At 39.6% G+C, this 23,855-nt stretch overlaps 1 protein-coding gene across 1 annotated transcript in view; it reads left to right on the top strand.

Annotated features, from left to right (window-relative positions):
- MAGI2 (membrane associated guanylate kinase, WW and PDZ domain containing 2) overlaps window positions 1-23,855 on the top strand; it is a 748,620-nt gene that overhangs the window by 171,566 nt on the left and 553,199 nt on the right. Inside the window, exon 2 of the mRNA XM_063134211.1 lies at window positions 6,247-6,363. Coding sequence (XP_062990281.1) covers window positions 6,247-6,363 — 117 coding nt within the window. The remainder of the gene's footprint in view (window positions 1-6,246; window positions 6,364-23,855) is intronic.

The following is a 23,855-nucleotide window of genomic DNA, read 5'->3' as shown; positions in this document are numbered from 1 at the left end:
GGATTAATGTAACTATTATTGCAGGAAAATATAGCAGATGACTTAACAACAACAAAAATAAAAACAACAACAACAACTGGACAGATCTTGCTTATTGCTTAAAGTTTCATTTCATTTATTTTTTATTTCATTTATTTACTATATTTCTATATGCTGTCTGGGCAATTCACAAAAAATCACATCTTTCATACTTGGTTATAGGATTATATGTGAAATAAAATGGCATATATGCAAAACAATGTCCCATTTGCCAAAGTAATTTAGGCAGGCAATGGTTATTTGGTGATAAAGACAGATCTGATCAACAACTTGTGACACCCCTTCCTCAGCTAAATGCAGTATTCCTGCAATGTATGTTGGTCTACTAGGGCATCATAAATACCCACAAACAGTTTCTTGCTGTTTTCTGGGACTGCAAAAGCAGTTGTGTTGCCAAGTACACAGTGGCAAATGAAAATAAATGGGCTGAATGGGGGCCAATAAACTGAAACTGAATGCTGGCAAGATGGAAGCCCTGTGGGTGAGTGGTTCCCGAGTCCAGGAGATAGGTTCATTGCCTTTTCTGGATGGGGTTGCACTCCCTCTGAGTGATCAGGTCCGTAGTTTGGGGGTACTTTTAGATCCATCTCTGTCGCTGGAGGCTCAAGTGGCCACGGCAGCTCAGAGTGCCTTTTACCAGCTTTGGCTGGTTTGCCAACTACGTTCTGTCCTGGACAGGGATAGCTTGGCCACGGTGGTAAAGGCATTGGTAACCTCAAGATTGAATTATTGCAATACGCTCTATGTGGGGCTGCCCTTAAAGCTGCCTTAAACCCTCAAAGTGCGCTTTAAAGCACTTTGAAAACGTTTTGAAACCTGTATATGCAGTGTGTCCTGGGCCCCAACAGTTGTCAAAACTGTTATAAAGCGCTTTAAAGCGCTTTAAAGCAGTAGTGTAGATCCCCCCCTGGTTTAAGGTTCTTGTACTTGTGTACAAAGCCCTAAACAACTTGGGACCAGGGTACCTGAGAGAGCGCCTTCTCCCCTACCAACCTGCCCAGTCACTGAGGTCATCCGAGGGCATGCTCCTGGTAACTCCACATCGACCCATCCTCCAATTGGAGTCCACCAGGGAAGAACCTTCAGCGTGGTAGCCCCCCTCCTATGGAATTCTCTGTCTCTGGAGGTCAGGCAGGCACCAACTTTGTATTCCTTTTGGCGCCTCCTCAAAACATCATTATTCTAGGAAGTCTTTCCTTAATGACCAGCCACGGCTCACTGTACATTTTGCTTCTTTTAAAATCTATCTTAAAGTGTTTTATTCTGTTTTTATTTTATTTTATCTTGTACACCACTCTGAAATTTTCAATGGGGAGCGGTATATAAATATTGTAAATAAATAAATAAATGGCTTGAGGGGTGTTCCTTTGTGGATCGCAAGTTGTGATCGATCCAGAAGCCTAGATAATGTTTTTTCTTGACAGATTTCAGGCTAATAACCATTTCACACAGTCAACCTTGCACAAGCAGTTGCATTTGTCATGTGCTTATTATAGTCATACAAATCTGTCTTTTAAGAAACTTGTCTTTTCTAAGGCACAGAGGTCATGAGGTTGGAATTATAAGTTGAGTTTACATGAAATATTTTTAGAATCTCAATAAAAATGGATTTTTTTCACTTCTAATCTTAGTATAACTGAGCTCCAAGGCAAATTGTTCGTGGTTGAGATGAAATTGATTATATTCCCAAAGTAAAAACAAACAAACAAACAAAAACCTGCACATACCATACCAAGTTGTGAGTTGTGATAAAAGATGAGTAAGTAGAAGTGCATGTGTCATTCCAAATACATTGTATAAGGAAATATAATAAAAATGTTTTAAGGCAAAGAAATATTTCATTTGTGAGCAATAGCAATAAAAGCAGGAATGTTTGTTTTATAACCAGCCCTGAACTGAGAAATAAAACTCAGCAATAAAGATCCATCTTTAATACCTGTGGGTTAGGAAATAGTCTGTTTTTTTATAACACTCTGGCTAGAGAAAATTATAAGCTTTCCTGTGTTCATCTGTGTCATTTTCTCAAAAACGAAATTGATCCTCTCTAGGCTTGAATCTTTTAATGAGTTATGGACAGTTTAATATCCTTTTGAGTCTGATGCTTATTATATTTTTCAACAAATTGTGCTGTGTTAATAGCTTTGGAGAAATGAACTGAACTAGGTATGTTTTTTCAATATTATAAAAATTACTTTTCTCATCAAAGTCATGACTGGAACATGCAAACGTTGCAGTTTTTACTTTGACCAAGTTTATCTCATTGTATAATCTCTAGAATTACAGTTTTCTATTGTTATGATTGTGCAATTGACATTGGTAGTTATGCTTCGAAGAGATTTTTATCTTTGAAGGAGATAAATGTCCTGTAGGAGGACATTATAGGAAGTATTTAATTCACACCCTTCATACCTGGCTGTGGGATCTACTATTATGAAATAAAGCTGCAATTAAGGAAAGACTTTGAGCTAATGTATATTTCTTTAAGAGCTATGGACTAGTGGTCAGTTCTGCACATGCGCAGTAGAAAACTCAGTGGTGAGGGACCCACCACTATGGGTGGGGAATGAGGAGTAAAAAAGGAAAGTAGACTCCATATTATATCTGTAAACCTTATGAGCAGCTAGGATTGCATCCATAAGTGGACAGTATTTACATTTGGTTTGGGGTTATTTTGATTTGTGATGGTGGTAAATTGGATCAATGATTAAACTATTGTGCTATATAAGAGACTTGTGAAAGGTGGTTTTTTTTTTGCCTTTGCTATGAGAGCCCTCTAGAGACTCTGTATTAAAAACCTTGATTTAGAATACATAAAAAGCAAATTGAAAAGCGATAGCTGGTTTTACTAACACTTGGACTTGAACTTGTTGTTGAAGACACTGCAATAGTAAGACCAAGGATGCTCAAAAGCAAATTAGCAAGTACTGCTTGTTCTGCAAGGGGAATTTTTAAATTATGTTTGTAACCACTCTGGAAAATTGGTTCTATAATTTTCCCTAGCTCTCTTTTTTTTTTTTTAGAATCAAGAGTTTTATATAGTGTGGAATTGTTGATCATTAACAATTAGGTCCAAGCCGCTTTACCATTTTTGCAGCATTGTGTGTCACCGTGATATGTGTTACTACATGGAAAGATGGCTGTTTATGACACTCTAAAAACACCCTAATATTTACAGTGCCTTCGCCATACCTCTTCAGAAATAAATTCCAGCTTTGTGCTAAGATGAACCTGTATAGGAAAGCTTCCTCTCTTCTACGTCTATTCTTATCCAGTTTACCTTTCTCCACCTTTGTTGTGTTAGAATGAAGTCCCCTACATATTTCCTATGTTCTTTAAATTGTGTTGCTTACAGAACCCAGATTATGGGTGGAGTCAGACAATGGTACAAACATGTCTTATTATTATTTATTTATTTATTTATTTATTTATATAGCACCATCAATGTACATGGTGCTGTACAGAGTAAAACAATAAAATAGCAAAACCCTGCCGCATAGGCTTACATTCTAATAAAATCATAATAAAACAATAAGAAGGGGAAGAGAATGCACCAAACAGGCACAGGGTAGAGTAGAGTAAAACTAACAGATTTCCCACTAATCCCACTATACTTTCTCCTACCCATCACATCCTTAACAAGTTCCCCCCTTCATTTTAACCCTTATGTGCTAAAATGGATGAGATTGGCCAACTGTGATTGCAACCTTGAGGCAACGGAGAGCGCAGTACAACTGTGTTAAAATATGGATGTCTAAAAATATCTAGCACCTTTTACTGAAACAAGCAATTGACATAAAAAGCAGACTGTGTATAAGGACTTCCAGCGCAAATGAAATTGGATGGGTTTCAAATATGAAGATGGACATTTTACTTCCTCAAGTTAGAAAAACATAATTTTAAATTTCATGCCAATGTTGCATGTGACTTGCATACTCATGTCTTTTCTAAAAGTGAATGATTTGAGTTTTTCATTCCACATTACGTATAGCTGTGGTCAGTGTCAGAAAGCGTCTGCATCACTGTGCGTATTCTGTGTGGGGATGAGGTGAAGGAAGAGCTGCAGGATTTCTACTCTTTTCAGCCCATCCGAAAAAAACAGATAATTGCTATCATTAGCAGAACATTTTTCTGCAGTGTGTCTCCAGAACTAATTTCTGTAGAAGCACGTAATAAATTATAAATCATAAAAGAAGTCAGAAAGTTAAGAACAGATTTTGTGATAGCAAAAAACAGCCTGAATAACTTGAAAACTTGTAGATTGGGATACTTGTGGTAATTCATGTGGATGTTCTCATTTTAGGGTAGATATCTATGGTGATCAGAAGACTGTAACTTTTTTTGCTTTTAAGTGTGTATTCTTTGCTATGATTTGGAAGTGAAATGGGTGAGATGTTAGTGAAGTGAGGGAAAGGATATTTCCTCCCGTTTCGCTTTGCCCTTTACCAAAAAAAAAAAAAAAATTAGAATATAAACAAATGTACTTCTAAAAATGTTTTGAGATGAATAATATAAATTGCTTCCTACATTTAAATCCAGTCAGGGATAGCAGTGGATGGATATCCCCCTCTAAGATATAGCTACAAATATTTGAGGATATATATATCCATAATATAATAAACAAAAACTTAGATCCCAAGTTATTGGTAATTTACAATTAGTAATTCACACTTAGTATCAATATTATATTTTATTCTTTTTTGTATAAAGGTTTTATTTCCCCTCCCAAGAAAAATGACAAATACTCAAATACTTATATTTATTTATTTATTTATTTTATATTTATTTATTTATTTATTTATTACATTTTTATACCGCCCAATAGCCAAAGCTCTCTGGGCAGTTCACAAAACTTAAAACCATAATAAAACAACCAACAGGTTAAAAACACAAATACAAAATACAGTATAAAAAGCACAACCAGGATAAAACCACACAGCAAAATTGATATAAGAATAAAATACAGAGTTAGAACAGTAAAATTAAAATTAAAATTAAGTGTTAAAATACTAAGAAAATAAAAAGGTCTTCAGCTGGCGACGAAAAGAGTACAGTGTAGGCGCCAGGCAGACCTCTCTGGGGAGCTCATTCCATAGCCGGGGTGCCACACCTCCTCCTAGTAGCCACCTGCCTCGCTTCCTTTGGCAGGGGCTCACGGAGAAGGGCCCCTGTAGATAATCTTAAGGTCCGGGCAGGTAAATATGGGAGGAGGCATTCCTTCAAAAAACCTGGCCCCAAACCATTTAGGGCTTTAAATGTAAATACCAGCACTTTGAATCGGGCCCAGACCTGGACTGGCAGCCAATGAAGTTGTAAAAGGACTGGCGTAATGTGATCTCCTCGGCCAGTCCCTGTTAGTAAACCGGCTGCCCTGTTTTGTACCAGCTGAAGTTTCCAGACCATTTTCAAAGGCAGCCCCACGTATAACGCATTTCAGTAATCCAAACGAGAGGTTATCAGAGCATGGATAACTGTAGCTAGGCTATCTGTCCAGATAAGGGTGCAGTTGGTATATCAGCCTAAGCTGATAAAATGTACTTGTATTTGAAGCAAACATATGGAGGACCCCAAATTGGGGAGGGATCTTCTAGATTTAGCATATGTTTAGCCATTAAATGTTCTTCTCTTCCTGTTCAAACCCAAACACCCTGAAGCCATCTTCACAATATCAGGAAAGGAAACCTGCACACAGATCCATTATGTGTTCAATTCCATTCCAGTACTGAACATTTCTCAGTAGTGAATCCTGGATATGTAGCAGTTCTTCAAATCCAGCTGCTAGGGTACCAATGATAGCATCAATCAGCCGTTTAGTAGATGGTAATGTGGTGAGGAAGCTGAATTGTTAGCCACTCTGGGAGCCTTTTTTGTTGTATTGTGGAGTATACATGATGATGATGATGATGATGACGACGATGATGATGATGATGAATATTTTTACTTCTAGTTTCATCAAGCAGCTAATCTGCAGAATTGCTAATTGACTAATATGTGCACAAATTTGGACTTGGGTTCCAGTTTTTTTTCTGGTTGGAAATGTGCCATTTATAATACCACAAATGAAAAGGAAAATGGTTTGTGAAGAACTGGGAAGTGACTAATTGATACAATTCTAGGTACAGCCTAAGATTTAAATGAAGAGGAAATAATATGGTTGACCCTGTTTCCTTCTTTTCTGTTAATCAGTATATGCTTTGTTATCTTTACCAGGAGGCATTGTTGATAAGGATCTTCGTCACTACCTCAATTTACGGTTCCAGAAAGGTTCAGTGGACCACGAGCTCCAGCAGATCATCCGAGACAATCTCTACCTCCGAACAGTGCCATGTGAGTCCTTGCGTTTTGCTTTTTATGGCATGTTAAACTACCGATTCTTATAGGTAGAGTGGTTAATAGCAAAAAAGTACTACTATTGTACTACTAGAGTCATTTGAAAACTATGGTGGCTGGACCAACTGATTTCCTTTTTTTGGTTGGATGGAGACTATCCTGAAATCGCTGGTTTTGAAAAATTCTGTTTCAAGTTGTAGCTGCAGTAAAGAGCATATTTCCTAGTACTAATGGCTTTTTTCAGAGTAAGTAAATAAGAGATGAGCCCAGTATTGGTTGCTGAATGTGGATATTAATAGACAGAGTATCGAATACACGGAATTTCGTTGGCAGTTTTGAGAGCCAGAGTAAGGTCTACTAGTTTTTGAAATATTAGAAAGAAAAAAGCAGGTGGAAGTGGGGGGTGGGGGGAGTCTGAGAATATGTTCATGGAGCAGCATTTGATTTAGTAACATCAGGATCTGCTGTTTATATAAGTATTTGGGGGGAGATTGATGTTAACTCCACTCTGAGAGAGGCTTAAAATGCTAACAAAATTTCACCTAGAAATATTGTTTGTGCTGATTATATTCCAATACTGGGTGTGGGGTGAGTGAGTAATAGAATTAATGACAGTGGAACAGATACATTTTCTGCAAATAAAAATGAAGTCTAGTGTTTTTAAACCAGCAGTGGTAATGAGTTCTCTATCAGGGTTGTTGGTTTTATATCAGAGAGAGATAAATGAAAAGATGTGATAATGGCTGTTTATATTGTAACACATGCATGCATTTTGAAAGCTGCAATATGAGTTTTCTTCAATGGATTTAACATTTTTATGTCATGAAAGAATGTAGCACCAAAGCACCTAAAACTGCCTAGAGGATGGCGTGTTTGTTTAGAGAGGAGAGTAAAAGATCAGGCTTCAAGGTGCTCTATTTGGTCCTGTACATGAATGATCAGCATGTTTATTTGTTGGAAGTTTATTGTTAGCTTGGCAAAATTTGCTTAAATAGTGTGGAAAAACAAGGCTATTATAAACCAATATCTGACATTTGAAAAGAAATGAGATGCCAGTTATAAGGAACTCTTAACAGAAGCTGGCTCTGTGCTTTGCTAGGGTGGCTATGGTGAACACTTCGTATCTATTTGCTGGCTGTCCCAGAAGGGCTGGAAATAAGCCTGAGAGGGAACATATTTCCTCTAATCTCTTCCTGGGTTATATATTGGGGGACAGTCCAGGAATTAGTCATTAACTTTACAGCCTTCCCTCTCTCCCTCCCTGCTTTGTGTCTTTCTTTTCAACATGTCTTACTGTGATCTACTTGTCAATTACTAGATGACATGGTGGGGAAATTTTGTGCTGATTTTGTGTTGTTGTTTTGCCTTGCTTGTGGAAGCTTTGTCCGATTTAGCTTTTTCTGCCTCTTGATGTTTTCACACCTTGCTCACATGTCACAACTGGTTGTATGGGTGTGTAACTAAGGGCAGTGACCACAGCCACCACCACCTGGTTGGTGGTGATGGGTGGGAGGAAAAGCACTATATGGTTGACCTACTCTAGGCTTTGTCTCCAGACACAACTCCACAGCAGATAGGCTATCAGCAAGCCGTACAGCCAACAGCCCACTTGCCATGCCAAATACGTTATAAACTTCTATCAATAAAGTTATGCGCTGTTCAAGACAACCTGTCTGCCCTTCCTTGGAACCAACCATGGGCACAAAATGGAAATGTTAAATATAAAGACACGTCATGAACTACGTCTAGCTTATCAGTCAGAAATTACTGGTTTAGCATTGTGATAGAGACTAGTTTTGGGTACATGTATACAAAATGGATAATACTGACATCAAGTAGAAGAATCTATGTCCAATAGCTGAAATTTATTGTTTGGCTGTGGCTTAATGGCTAAGATTATCAATATGACGTAAACGTTTAGCGTAAGTCTTTCATTATTCCCACCTCCGTAGTGATGTCAGTTATAATGTTACATATACAAGAACTGAACTAAAAATATTTAATATTGTTTTGCTATCCCACCAACCAGATCTTCTTTTCATTATCCTCTCTCCTTTCCTTTTAGACTTTGTACACAAAGATAGCAAACACACACGCAGCTGAAGTGCTGGTCAAATCTTCACATCTCTATCCATGTCTATTATGTCACAGGGTCTCCAAAGGGAGAAGTCAAATCATACTTCTTTTTTCAGATGTCTCACACCTTCTGTAAACTATCCTTTCATTGTTCACTAAATCTAGCATCTATTTCTTGTAGTCATTCTGTTTTGGGTATGTATCTGACCTGTATATATGCTACTTAGAATGATTTGCTAATCATTTTTTTCTTTTGTTGGGAAAAGGTCCAGGTAATATGTAGCATAACATTAAATTATTACTCATAAATCTCTTTTATTTTGATATCAAATGACACAGGAAACTACTTTATATTTGTACTGGTGCATTTCACAGTGAAATGCCTAACAAAGCAGGGGCTGATTTGATTGTCAATAAAATCTTGTAGACAAACTGTAAAGAAAAAAAGAAGAAAGTAAGAACATTAATTTCCAAGCTACCTCCCACCATTGATAATATGTGAATTGAGTTGAAATGTACTTTGGTAAATGTAGAGTGGAGTGAAGACCAAATCATGAAAATCATCATTGGAACTATTAGGATAGGATTGGAAGAGTGACCAGGAAATTATTTACACTGTTAAGGCAGCCTGGTAAAGCCTAGAGCATCAATCATAACAGATTTCAATTACTGTGATAGTGACATGAATGACAATAGCAACATTTCTAAGTAGGAAAGCATGCGTTTCCAAATGGGGTTAAACATTTTTGTCCGCCACAGTTTATCACCAGCAGGAAAATAGAAGTGAACTCTGGAGAATCATGAGGCTTTCTTTAAAACATTTCAAAGTATTTGTGGGTGTGAAAGCCTCAGAGTGTGAGACTTTAAAAATGAAGGTCTGATTAATCAGGGCAACATGGTATTAGAGCTGATGCCGATACAAAGGTATATTAGAAATGAAGTGAAACATGGAATTATAAAGAGTGGGCTATTCTTCATATACTTTTTAGTTAACTGTGAGTGGATGCTAGTTGACAGGTTCATCAGGTAATGGGGCTGAAACATTTGAGCTTTTCTTCAGATGGCATGGCCTCTTTTAATTTATTGTCCATTCATTAATTATTTGATATATTTTTAAGTATAATACCATACATTACAAAAATCTTCCTGTACTCTGATTCAGGTTTTCCAAAGTGGATGCCTTATCTGTAGCAATTGAGTAGTACTGTAGAGGTGGTGGATCGAAGTAGGATACAACACAAATGCAAACACCATAAAACACATATAACTGATTAAAACAATTAAATCTAATACATTATTAAAAGCAGCACATTATTAAAAGGCATCTTAAAATTCAACTGGGTAGGCCTGCCAGAAGAGATCAGTCTTTGTGGCTTTCTTAAATTCCGGAAGACTGTTAAGTTAATGAATCTCTCCCGGCAGGCCATTCCACAATCTGGGAGTGGCAGAAGAAAAGGTCCTCTGGGTCATGGTTGTCAGCCTTGTTTTTGTTTACTGGAGTAAATTCTTCGCAGAGGACCTGAGTGTGCGGGGCAGATTGTACGGGAGAAGGCGATCCCGCAGGTAGCCTGGACCCAAACCATGTAGGGCTTTAAAGGTGATAACCAACTCTTTATACTTCACCTGGAAAGTACTCATTTTGGATAGCATTGTATGAAGACAATAGTACATAGAGAAGCAGTAACAAAGCCTTAGAAGATCATAGAGATTCCAAATATGGAAGGTTTATGTTCAAACCTGCAAGGGCCACCATTCCCTTGTTTTGGAGATATTTGGCTCATTGCCTAGCTGGGAATGATGTTCATATAATCTGGCAGCTCCACAAATACTAGTTGCTGGCACCATCTTGTTTAAGCTACTTTTTTTAAAAGATACAGACAGGGTTCCGACCCAGTGATGTGAAATGCAAATATGGGGTGGAGGAGAGAAATAGAAGGGCAGAGGCTGGATGGGAGAGTGAAATAGGGGAGAAAAAGAGCAAAGGCTAGACGTTGGAAAGGGAAAGAAAAAAAGACTGTCCTAAAATTTCCCAAGGCTTTTCTTAAAACATTTTTAAAGGGACAGGGAGGGGAGAGCTTTGTGGGCACCACTGGAGCTCCCCACAAGCATCACATAGTAGTTTTTAAGCATAAAGTTGTTGAAATCTTTGTAGCTTCCTGTACAAGTTTAGTCATTTGTACGATAGCTATTGGATACCGAGTAGCAAGCATTTTAAAAGAACCTTGATGAGACAGCTAATGTTATTGAATCCTTGAAATTCAACGCAGAGACGCTAAGGGCAGGTAACATAAAATTGCAATAAAGTCCCTGCGTCTGGAAAAGATGAGAAACAGCAGTGAGAGTAGCACACGAATAACATATTAAGCAGGGTAGATAGGAATGCACAACCTCAAGTAAGAATTCATTGGCTTACTTTTAAGATGTAAATTCCTAAGTGGTATGGATTCTGGCTTGGAACTGGCAGATCTTTCTGCCAAAGATGAGAGTGCAGTTCTGAAGCAGAGCAATCTTCTGATGAAGCACATTGGCGAAGAGCACATTAGCTCTAACCTAATAGCTGCACAACTACACATAAAGAATTCTAGTTCAGAAAGTGACCTAATCAGCCTGTGCATGGTTGTTGTTTTAATTTAGTCTTTGAAATTTAGTATTAGAAAAGGGAAATCTGGGATCAAGTTCCATTATCAGACATGAAGCTCCCTGGTATTCCTTGAGCAAGGCCAGATCTACACCAAGAGGATATAACACTGAAAACATTTTGAAAACTGTATTTAGAGTATGTCCTAGGCCCCAACAGGTGTCACTACTGTTTTAAACCATTTTAAAGCAGTAGTGTAGATCCTGCCCAAATCGCTATCTTTTAGCCTATTCCTTTTATACTGTGTTGTTTTGAGGATGAATTGGCATTAACTACTGTATATGCCACCCTGCCCTCCTTGGAGGAAAGGCAGAAAATATGATAAATGGATAAAAATTGTTGAGCCTTTGTTCCCCATTTCACTGATAAGGGTGTTCCTCTGAGCTGCTAAATATAATACAGATAACTGTATACTGTCACAGGATTAATAGCAGCTGCAAGGGGCAGGGACAATTTTGACAGGGAAATTGCATGGGTGCAAAGAGTTAACCCCCTCTCACAGCGCTGCCACACCGGTCAAATTTGGTGCCCTGCATGACTAATTTTAAATAAAAATATAAAGGTTGGGAGATCCAGTCAAGGATCTGCCACTTCTTGCCTGTTTTGGCCAGGAGATGCCCTTGCCTGACTTCACTGAAAATGAGCTCTGGGACCCCATGACTTCACTGAATATCATCCTGTTTATCTGGGGGCGGTGGGGGGAGAAGAGGAGATACTCCTAATCACACAGGTTTCAAATACAGAAGAGAAGTAAGACACAACCCTTTCAGAGGTAATAATGTGATCATAGCCATAGATATTAGAATTCAGTACTTTTATTAAAGCAGAACATATTTAAGCATTTTTAGCACTATGTTGCTAATAGTAGCTTCCTCAGGTGATTCATAAGGAAACCAGTGCTGAGTAAGGGGTATCCCAATCAAATTAAGAATGTGCTGTGACTGTTTTTAGGTAAAAATGAAAATATTGAGATATCTGATCACAGATTCATGATCAATCCATTTTTGTCTTCATAATTTCACATAACTTAACATAGCAACATGAGATAACAGCACAAAATATTGCTGGAAATTTAGCTCTAATGAGGCCTCCACCAACTGAAATATACTGTTTTTAAAAAATGGGGGCTGGGGGGAAAAAGCGGACCTGGCAGGAGAGATGGGGGGGAAGAGAGGAGCCAGGGTGGGGAGATCACAGATGGGGGGCGTGCGGAGGGGGCATCGGACATGGCGGGCGGGTGATCAGGTGGGCATGGCGGGTGGGCTGGCGAGCAGGCGGGGGGGCATTAGACATGGCAGACGGGGGGGGGAGAAGAACGGGGCCAGGGCAAGGAGATTGGGGATGGGCGAGCGAGCAGGGGCCAGGGCAAGGAGATCGGGGATGGGATCAAAATGCTCAACGTTTCGGAGCGAACTCTCAAAAAGGAAAAAGGCTCCAGAAAATATTTAACATATAAGAATAAGGTTTCCAGCGTCAGCTCCTGAGGAAGGATTATTTTTTATCTGAAACGTCGAGCATTCTGGACACAGACGAGAATTATTAAAGATTTTAATCACTTTTATAGGCACCAGAGCTAGTCTCTCAATCCGCGCCTGTCATTTGGAGCAACAGATCCAGAAGCACCCTCAAGCTGTGAACGCAGTCTTTTAGGAGGAGTGTAACCCCATCCAGAACTGGTTAACACACCTCCAAACCCAGGTTGGGGCCTTTGACAGTAAGCACCTCTGTCTTGTCTGGATTAAGCTGCAGGTTTTTTTCCTCATCCAGCCTGTTACCGCCTCCAAGCATTCATTCAGAGAAGACACACTATCCTTAGCTGACACTGTTGTTGAAGGCATAGAGAAATATATTTGGGTGTCATTGGCATACTGATAGCACCCCGCCCCATGCCTCCAGATGTTCTCTCCCAGCAGTTTCATGTAGACGTTAAACAGCATTGGGGATAGGATGGCACCTTGTGGTATGCCATACCAACAGAAGTTTTTTATTGTGCCTTAGCAAATTGCCACTATACACAAAGTATGCCATACAGAAGCTCCTTCTTTGAGGAGCAGCTATTCCCAAGCATCACCATCTGGAACCTACCTGAGAAGTAGGCCCAGAACTACTGGAGTGCAGTGCCCCGATTCCCAATTCCCTCAGGTGCTCGGGAAGGATATCATGTTCGATGGTATTGAAAGCTGCTGAGAGGTCTAAAAGTACCAGCAGGGACACACTCCCCCTGTCAAATACTCAAGCATAGATCATCCACTAAGGCGACCATCCACTAAGGCGACTCTATATCCTGTCCTGAAGCCAATTTGAAATGGGTCTAGAAAATCCATTGGAGTTGGAAGGCAACTGCCTTCTTGATCATCTTGCCCCAAAACGGAAGATTTGCTAATAGCCTGTAACTATTAAGGTCCAGGGGGTCCAGGAAGTTTTTTTTTTTTTTAAGCAGCAGCAACACCGCTTCTTTTAAACATGATGGAAAACTCCCTTCCCTGAGAGATATGTTAATAATATGCTGTAGTCTAATTGCATCTCCTCCTTGGGCAACCAGCCAAGAAGGACAGGGATTGAGAGGGCAAGTTGTCGTCCTTTACTAATGAATTAGGTTTTGAGGACAACTTAAAAGAGAAGAAGGTAGTGACTGCAAATAGTTAAGATAGGAATCCCGTGTTTTTAAAAAATATCTGACACTCTCTCCATTTGATTATACTGGCTGAAAGAAAGATTGCAAAAGAGCCCCATGTGCCATAGATAATAGATTATGTAATACATTGTAAGATAGTTCTGTGTCTTTTGGCAAAAAGGTTTAGAATTGCATTAATTGCACTCTGGTTGATTGTGTTCAGACTGCGCACATTTTACCCTTTTTCATTATTACTAGACATGTGCACCTATATATTATCAACATCAATACCTAATAAGTCTAGCTTTCTTATTATGAATACTAAACGCATTTAAAGGTTATCTGTTGCTTTTTAATTTTAGCTCACAGTTTTACTGCATGTAAAATGATAGCTCATAATTATAGGGTTGTTTTTCACACTGGAAAATTATATGTAGAGAGAGGGAGAGGGGTGGGGGGGAGAGAGAAAATGTGTGATCCAAAATATGTTTGAACTTGGAGCAACAAAGGGAATCCTAATTAAAGGAAATTATCTGACTGTGCAATTAGTGCCGGGGAAGTACAGTAAGAAATTAATAATAGGTTGGAAGTAGTAAGATTAAGCTGGCATATTATAGCAGTTAGATAGCCAATCCTGACAAGGTACAAATATGTAGAAACTGGCAGCATTGTTACAGTTTATTAAAAAAACATCTTTATTATGCCTACAGACAGGTTATAAGTGCCAAGTTTTTTAAAGTTTGACACACATTTGATGGAATATAGACATTAGAACACTAAATTCTAGTACCAGCAAAAGTAAGTATACCGAGGGTGTGAAATTCCAGGTGCACAGCCACCACTGGTGGGTTGGACTAAGGTTGCTGGATACAGTTTTCTCCTCCATTCATGTTTGCTGGTGTGGATAAAACCCAGACACCCCCACTCCTTAACTTCCTTTCTTAATTACAGTTAAAGTTTCCTATGACTTAGGCCTTAGCAAGACAGGGCTTTATCCCAGGGCGAACCCCGGGATCGTACCTGTGCATCCACATGATGCACAGGGGATCCCGGGATCAGGGAGGGATGATCCCTCCCTTGTCCCGGGATAGAGCCCTCCACTTTGGGCCTGGTTTTTCCATGGTCTCGGGCTGAGCTGGAGACCGCGGAACATGTGGCCCGTTGCCGCGGGTTGACCCGGCTCCATGCAATTCCTTGCGCGGAGCCAGGAGCGCTGCACCCGTCGGGGGTAGAGTGGGGGAGTGGGGAAATTATTATTTTTTGAAAAACAACACTTACCTTTCAGTGCTCGTGCGCTCCTGCTGCTTTAAAAAAAATGGCGGGCGCGTCACCTCTCCTCCTGAGGTCATCGTGCATCATGTGTAAACGGAGGAGGGATCTCGCGTTAAACACAACACAAGATCTTCCCTCGTCTGTCGCATGATAAAAGGTAGGTCTAGCTAAGGCCTCAGTCTAGAACCTCTTTTTTAAAATTCAAGTGTCCTAATTCATCCAGAACAAGCCTGATTGGTCAGCATCAATCAGGCCCAGAGAGTGACTGACAATGAGAGGATGCAGTGATGATGGAAAAGAAATGATTTGCCACCACTACTATGGAATGGGCTTAATAATGGCCTGTAACCTGTGTTCAGCCAGATTCTGCATGAGTCTTCCTCCATCTCTGTTCAAGCTGTCTTCTGTGTCGCTTCACATCCCCCAGCTCTATGTTATACCATGATGCCAAGTGGGCTCAATCAAAGAGAAGAGAACATGATCATATCAACAGCTCTGGTCACCTCTGTATCCCACTGAGAGATCAAGGCTTTGACAGGCGCTCCAACCATATCCACAGGAAAAATCCCCTGGAGGCCTCAGGAATCCATCGAGTTCTATCATTCTCCAGGGATGGACCATTTTGATAGGTTCTCCACCCTTGCACAGGGGAAAGGAACAAAAGCCTAAACATCAGTAGACTGTTATCTATGACAATGACATTAATTAAGAGCAGCAGCAAACCTAAGGGCATGCTGACAGGGCAATCAGTTTCAATCCAGTTACAAGTGTGGGGACACCAGATGTTGGAACAGACACTAATTATCTCCTCCCATATCTCCTTAGCTGGTATATTGACCCGCCAATGCCATATCTCCTCCCCATAATTACTTCAGTAATGGCACGACTCACTTGCTATTGAATTTTGACTTCCAAAAGTTGGCAACCCTACTGACGCCATAAACTACAGGAAAAGCCATAAAATCAGCAACGCCAACTAGCCGTAATAATACCCTTGCCCTACCATTATACTTTAAACACATCTTAATTTTGTTTTGTTCACCTAATCCAGGCCTGCACATTTGTGCCCACCAAGCCAAACCCATCTCCCCAGCAATGAATGGGTGGTATGTGGAGGGTCCATACCTCAGTGGTAAGTAGCCCAGGTTCAGATAACTTACCATCTTTAGTTCTGGGGCAGGAGCTGCAGGGAAAGAAACCTGCCCAAGGCACTACTTAGAAAGCCACTGACAGTCAGAGGAGACCATATTGGCCTATGTAAACAAATAGTCTGACCTCATATAAAACAACTTGCTATATCCCTTCCAACCCACTGAGAACTCCGCAAACAGGTTTCAATGCTTGCCTAGGATTGCAAATCGAATGTGTTGCCAAATGTCTGGAATGTGACTGGTGAGCTGTGCTCAGCTTGGTGGTTCACAGCAGGCGTGATCTAATCATTGTTTGTTTATTTTTCATTTATTTGTGCTATTTATATACTGCTGAATATATTAAAATTCCTCAGCGGTTCTGAATTCATGGGCACTTGAACCTGTTTGTGAATATTTCTTTTGACATTTCCCAGCTCATACTGAAGTATCTTGCATATTGTAGGGTACTACCAGGCATAGCCCGTTCTCCATTTTGCTCCTACAATCATCACAGCAGGATATAGGCAACTTGAGTTTTATCCTCTCTAATCATTCTCCAAAGTGCAGCAGAAGCAGGAATTAATTTGATTCTTTCTTTTTTTGCCCCTCCTTGCATTTTGTTAAAAGAGTATAACAACTTTTCAATGCCCCCTGGACACTGCTATAATGTTTGTATCATCTTAATATCTTTTTACTGTGTTAATTCCTTGTGGTGTCTTTAAAGATGTGCTGTAGACAAAAGCTGTGATACTTCAAAGCTGAAACAGCCACAGATCAATTTAGTCAGGTCTGTTAAATTAGAGAACACAAAACTCTTCATGCTGCTGGCCAGGAGGATTAATAAAAGCAGAAGATTATACTGAAGAGGAGACAAGCATAATTCTTAGAAATGACTCGTAGCCTTCATGATTCAGAAGCAATTTTCAGAAGTGCTTAAATATTTCTCATGTGCTGTTCTCCATCTTTATTTCTTCATCCTCAATCTTGCAATAGCACGCAATCAGAGGCAAATTTGTTTCAGTCTCCTGTTAAATTGCTATGAGTGCCTCATTTGCTTAAATTTGGGCATCATTTTGACTCCCATTGCTTACAACACATTTTCATTTGGTTAGGAGAGTCACTGTGCTTGGGAATAGATATGGGAGACTACTTTAGATACTTTGCCTATGAAGACCACTTTTAGCTGAACCTACTTCTTAAGCTGAAGTTAAAATGCCATTCTAAAGCACTTGGGCCATAGCTAAACCTAAGGTTTATCCCAGGATCATCCCGGGTTCGTCCCTGCCTGAGCGCTGGATGCCCTGTGTGGCACTTAGATGAACAGGTTTGACCCCAGGACAATCCTGGGATAAACCTTAGGTCTAGCTACGGCCTTGGAGAAAGGGTAGGATACAAATGTAAATTCAGCTCTATTTTTTTATCTGGTTTATTGCCATGAGTAAGTTTTAATGTTTTATTTTGTACATTGCCTGGGAGGCCCTATTAGAGAAGAAAGGTGTTTTATAAATATTCTAATTGAAGGTAATTTAACATAAATAAATGTAACATATACATCAATCTGGGCCTCTGCTATTCCTGGATCCTGACCCATATTTTATCTATCGATAGTGTCCATGTCCATCAGAGTTATGCTAGTGCATAGCATTCTCCCATTGGTGCTATTTGGTGCAACTGGTTGGCCGATGGATACAAAAATTGTCTAGCTTTGTCAGACAACTTCACCTCATTGGATGTCTTTCTTATTTTATTTATTCCTGGAAGAATGTGCATTTGTGGATAAATGTAATACTGAAACAGCACTATTGCAGGAAGTTCATGCTTCCTGTTAGAGCAGTTGTACAAACACATTTTCAGAATACAAACAAACCCCCTACATTACAAATGTGAAAAATAACATTAATCAGAGCGTGTACATGTACTTATTTTAGTTTTTTATAAGTTGGTACCCTGCAAACACAGTTTGTGGGGAAAAATCAAATCTAACAAAAGGTTTAATTTACTTAAAGCTGTACAGAGACTTTTAAATGTTATTTTGTTAAATTTCTGGAAATAAATTTAATGTTTTTTTTTCTTTAAAATAAATTTAATGACATAAAACATGTCTACTTCATGTTAAATCGAGGCAGGATCTACACTACTGCTTTAAAATGGTAGTGACAACTGTTAGGGCCCAGGACACATTCCATATACAGTTTTCAAATCGTTTTCAAAGTGTCATATCCTGCTTGGTGTAGATCTGGCCCAGCTGTAGCTTTGGTAAACCAGTAAGCTTGTAGAATGTAGAGCCTGCCTTGTGGTATTTAACTGAAACACTAAAGATTTGCATGAGTTGAATTTGGTTGTTCGAAAGCTGAGTTCAAACCATATGGAAAGGAGGACAGGGCTCCTGTATCTTTAACAGTTGCATAGAAAAGGGAATTTTAGCAGGTGTTATTTGCATGAATGCAGCACCTGGAGAAATTCCCTCTTCATCACAACATTTAAAGCTGCAGGAGCCCTGCTCTCTTTTGTATCTGGTCACTCTAGTATAGCTCCTGCAGCTTTAGCTGTTGTGATGAAGAGGGAATTTCACCAGGTGCTGCATGCATGCAAATGACACCTGCTGAAATTCCCTTTTCTATACAACTCTTAAAGATGCAGGAGCCTGGTCCTCCTTTCCATATGGTCACCCTATTAAAACTCCACTTGGGGTGGAATCCTAGGCATGTTTAGACAGAAAAATGTCCTACAACTCCCAGCATCCCCCTTGCCAGCCATGCTAGGAATTGTAGGCCTCTCTTCTTGTCTAAACATGCATAGGTTTGCACCCTAGGTAGCTTTGTGGGGATCACTGTCTTTCATCCTATAATATCTTACAGTATGGTAGTAGGCAATCTTTTGTGAAATTATTTGGCTGCCTTATCCACATATCACATTTAATTCTAGAAAATATTTATTTTTATAATGTTTTGCTTGTAAAATGATTTGAATGACACAGCCTTTATGCAAGTCATTGCAGGTTTTCTTATTGCTATTTCCCTAGTAGGAAAACATTTGTGTGTAAAGTGAGTTCTGGCTCCAGCAAGCTAATTTCGGAGCCTAAACGCTATGTGTCTACTATAATTGCTGTTCAGGGACAAATAACTCTTCCCAAGGTCAGTTTTTTGTCATTTGCTTTTCTTCTTTTTTTTTTTACGTCTAGAGCAAGAAAACTCTGCAGTCTTGTAGTTAAAAGTTTATAATAAGGTCTCTACTAGTATTTTAACAACATGTTTGAGTGTTATTATATTAATAGTTCTATTAGTATTTTCACCATGAACCTCTTTTGTGTTGGGGGCATAAATTCTTATAAACAACCAAAACATTTCCAGTTATAGACTTTGCGACTGTGTGTACAAATAGATGATTCTGCATCTTTGTCTTGGGTCAGAAAGTTTCAGGACAAAGTCTAAAGTCAAAAAACAATACAGTCAGAATTCAAGAGCTTTGTGATAGGGGAAAAGGAAAGAGTTTCAGTTCCCAGATTTTCCATTATTATATTTGTAAAAATGGTTGTATCTGCGATTAATGATTTTATTTCTATCACGCATTGTACTTCCATGCATTTTATCATTCAGTAGATACTTTTGACTTGAAGGGATGATACTGATGCCCAAGCTACCTGGTCTGAGTTCTCTCAAGCTGAATATGTTTTATCCTCTGAATGGATTCCCTTTTTCAAGGAAGAACAATGTTTCCAAGAATAACTCTTAAGTGTCCCTAATAGTTATTTGTTTGTACTTACAAACTTTGTAATTTATTTTCTATTTTATTAATCTTCTCTTCATTACATTTGTCACCATGTTCCTGTTATTTGAATAGGGAACTCTGCCTAATGGCTGCTTAAGAGCCCAATGTAGGACTTATTAAAATAACAGTGAAGCTTCAAGCCTTCTAGAGTTTGAATGATAGTTAATAAACGTAGCCCTTTTCAAAACATTCATCTGCTACCCGATGACTGTTATGTGGTCTATAAACTACAGCTTACTTTTAGCATCCTAAAAAACCTCTATGGTTTTATTTTGGGTTTAAAAAATGCAGCAAAGCGATTCTTGCCTTTATACCGATCCTGCACATAAACCCATGTTTCCCTATGCAAAGTATTGTTTGTTTTATTTATACGGCAAATGTTGTGTCCTTTATTCCACAGTCTACTGATACCGGTTGTCCAATATTTTGATAGTATGTGTCATTCATATTAAAGTTTAGAAATGGAAAGGTGTGTTTCTATGGACATGTCTAGACCTCCCGACTTTCCGGGAGGGAGGGGAGAGGATCTTATGGTAGTATACTCGTGAGATCCTCCCTCTCAGTCTACATGTGGTGCGTGATGTCCCAGGAGGACAGAGAACATCGCGCCCACCATTTAGTTTTTTTTTTAATGAAGATGAGTGCTCGAGCACTCAAACGAAAAAGTGAGTGGTGTTTTTTTTAAAAAAAAAAATTCTGCTCCCCCCATCCCATCCCCATGGGCATGGAGCTCCTGAAGAGTTCCATGCCCCATGCCCAATTACCAGCTCCTCACAGTTACTCATGAGGAGCCAGGATGAAACCGGGATGGCTGGCCACACATCCTGGGGTCTTGGAATGAGTCTGAGACCATGGGAAAAACCGGGATTAAAGGGTATGCCAATATTCCATGGAAAGGGAGGGATCATCCCTCCATGTTCCCAGGATCCCCTGTGTGTCATGTGGAAGCACAGGGATGATTCCAGGGTGATCCCCTGGATATCGGCAGGTCTAGACATGTGTCTTCAAATTGACCCAGGACATGGCCACACAAACTGACACTGTATAAAGTAAAACAAAAATGCAGCAAATATGTGATCAGGTCCAGAGTGGGTTTTTGTTTCACAATCCATCTACAAGACTACCATCTTGCCAAGAATACACAACATATAATGTGTTTATTCATGGCTTTGTATATGATCTGAAAATTAGTGCATTCTGTATACCTGTTCAAAGTCATGGTGCTGGAAGATTTCTAAATCTCTAAGGGGCTTTCCTTTCTTCCTTTCCTCTTCTCATCCAAACCTTCTAATCGGACCACAGATATTTGGGATAGTTTAAATGGGTCACATGTCCCAACAAACAGCTGTTTAGTGGAATGCATTGCCCTCTTCGTTTTATTAAAGATGCTGGAACTTAGGAGGGTGTTTTCTCTTCTGGCCTCTCTGGTCTTCATTCCCTATTCATCAGGTCTGGACTGCGGGAAGCTGCCAGGAGTGAGCCAGGAGCCAGGAAGTCCAGACTGAAGAACAATTAGGACCAGAGGGCAAACCAGAAAACAGGACCAGAGGTCCAAGCCAGGAGGCAGGGCAAAAGAACAAAACCAAAAACATGTCACAGCTCAGGTTGCTCAAGTAAGGTTCTAGGGAGAGAGGAAGTCAACCTTCCCCAACCTGGTGCAGTCCAGTTGGGTTAGACTACAGTGTCCATCATTCCCCGGCCACTTGGCTATTGGCTGTGCTGGCTAGGGGTTATGTGGTTTGTAGTCCAACACAGCTATAGGGCACAAGGCTGTGGAAAGCTGGAGGAAATGCCCCTATACACCTTTCTGTCCAGGATGAGCCAATGGCGAGGATGGGCCAAGTCAGTCCAGAAGATTCTACACTGAAAAGCTGTAGTGACACAGCTTGCCACAAGAGGCAGTGGTCAGCAGTTCTTGACATAATCATTCCACCAACAATGGTTGCTGCTCCTGCCCGGCTTGTGCTTTGACACCCAAGTTTCTATCCTTTCCTGGTTTCCCTAGTTAACATTATGTACTGCAGAATTCTTTTCCCTACAACAGTTGATTTCATGTTTACTTATCACTACAGTGAGGGCATTATAAATTCTAGATCTCATTCTCCTCCCCCCCCCTCTTGAACTTTCAAACAGTTATCCTTATTTTAAGAAATCATTAAAAAAAAATTAACGGGGTCATTATCAAACACATCTTAAATACCTATGACTTTGTTTATATCAACTTGACCCCCAATTCCAGATTGGCAATGTGCTTGGAAGAAGGATTAAGGCAGCCTTCCTTCTCCTGGTACACTCCAGATGTTTGGGGCTGTAATTCATCAGTCCCAGTCAGCATGGCCAGTAGTCAGGGTAATGAAAGTTGTAATCCAAAACATCTGGAAGGCAACAGATTGGGGAAGCCTGGGTTAAGGTACTATTTGCATAGAAGTTGTATGGGAAGGAAAAAAGTGTTTGCTAGAAAACAACCAGTGTAGAAAAACAAATCCGTAAAGATAGATTTTTTGAGAAAGAGAAGCTTCAGTTTACTTGAAACTATTTCAGATCTGCTTAAAATGGAGATGTTTCCATTTTAGATTCTGATGGCACTGTACCCATTAAATACGAGAAAAGGGAAATGCAGTACAGGAATTGGCAGAAATCCATGTGTGTAGATGAAGGTATAAATGAGGAAGTGTTCTGCTGCAGTGTTCCTCAATAGGATATAGGCAAGACACCTTGATGTATAACTGAAAGAGAAATCAATGCTGCTTCACAAGAGGTCATGGGATGTCTGACCAGATATTCTCACTAAGTCAGATAATTACACAGTGCTGGTACATAGAAAATATTTCTTGATCTGTTTTGTTGGAGTTGGAGCCATTTGGAGCAGCTGGACTGTTTATCTCAAACCAGCGCTGAAGCTTTAATTCTGTTTGAAACTCTGGTGTTATCTTTTGTCCTGTTTCACATTACATTTTCTTCTCTACCTTTCATAAGTACGTAGAATAGAAGACCACACACTTCCCACTGGTTCCTTTTTAGCAACAATGCTCTTAGAAAGCAAGTCTTCATGATCCTGTTAAGCTAATACACAATACATAATGATATGGAGTATTACTTATTCCCACGAGGTGAAATGTTAAGGGCGCATTCAAGGAAGCGTTCTGTGATTTTTATAATACATTACAGGGGGGAAATGATGATAAATGTTCGTTCAGAAACCAATATAAGTTGCAACCACACATTAAATCATATCTAAGCTGTGAAATAATAAACCACTCACATTTGCTACTATACTCTCAATTACCTGTAATAAAATAGAGGCTTTGGAGTTTCTTCATTAAAATAAGAAACCATTATACTCATGCCAGAGATAGAAATTTATTAAATCAAAAGTCTTGTTTAGACATTATACTCACTTAAACATATAAGTCTATTTTCCATGGCGCTTATGCTCATTTGTAATGCATATCACAAGTTTTATCATATTTTTTCTATATTGTTTTTAAGTGTCTTAATCTTATGTAACCTCCCAGAGAGCTTCGGATAGGGGGCGATATACAAATGCAAATAATAATAATATCACAAATAGCTAGAATGTTGGATCTTCTACTTTCCACTTTGGGTCTCCCCCTCCCAAATCCCATGGTAAATTTATGTCATGGTAAATTGTTGCAAATATGGGTTATTCACCATTATCATCCACTAAGCCTGTGGCTGATATTTGCTTTTAAAAATGCAAATATGAAGGTTTTTTTGTTGTTTATTCGTTCAGTTGCTTCTGACTCTTCGTGACTTCATGGACCAGCCCACGCCAGAGCTTTCTGTTGGCTGTCGCCACCCCCAGCTCCCCCAAGGTCAAGTCTGTCACCTCCAGAATATCATCCATCCATCTTGCCCTTGGTCGGCCCCTCTTCCTTTTGCCTTCCACTTTCCCTAGCATCAGCCTCTTCTCCAGGGTATCCTGTCTTCTCATTATGTGGCCAAAGTACTTCAGTTTTGCCTTTAATAC

This window comes from Elgaria multicarinata, chromosome 9 (assembly GCF_023053635.1).
Source record: "Elgaria multicarinata webbii isolate HBS135686 ecotype San Diego chromosome 9, rElgMul1.1.pri, whole genome shotgun sequence".
Taxonomy (NCBI): Eukaryota; Metazoa; Chordata; class Lepidosauria; order Squamata; family Anguidae; genus Elgaria; species Elgaria multicarinata.
The sequence above is the reverse complement of the archived record's forward strand: the minus strand, read 5'-3'. Positions and strand labels throughout refer to the sequence as shown.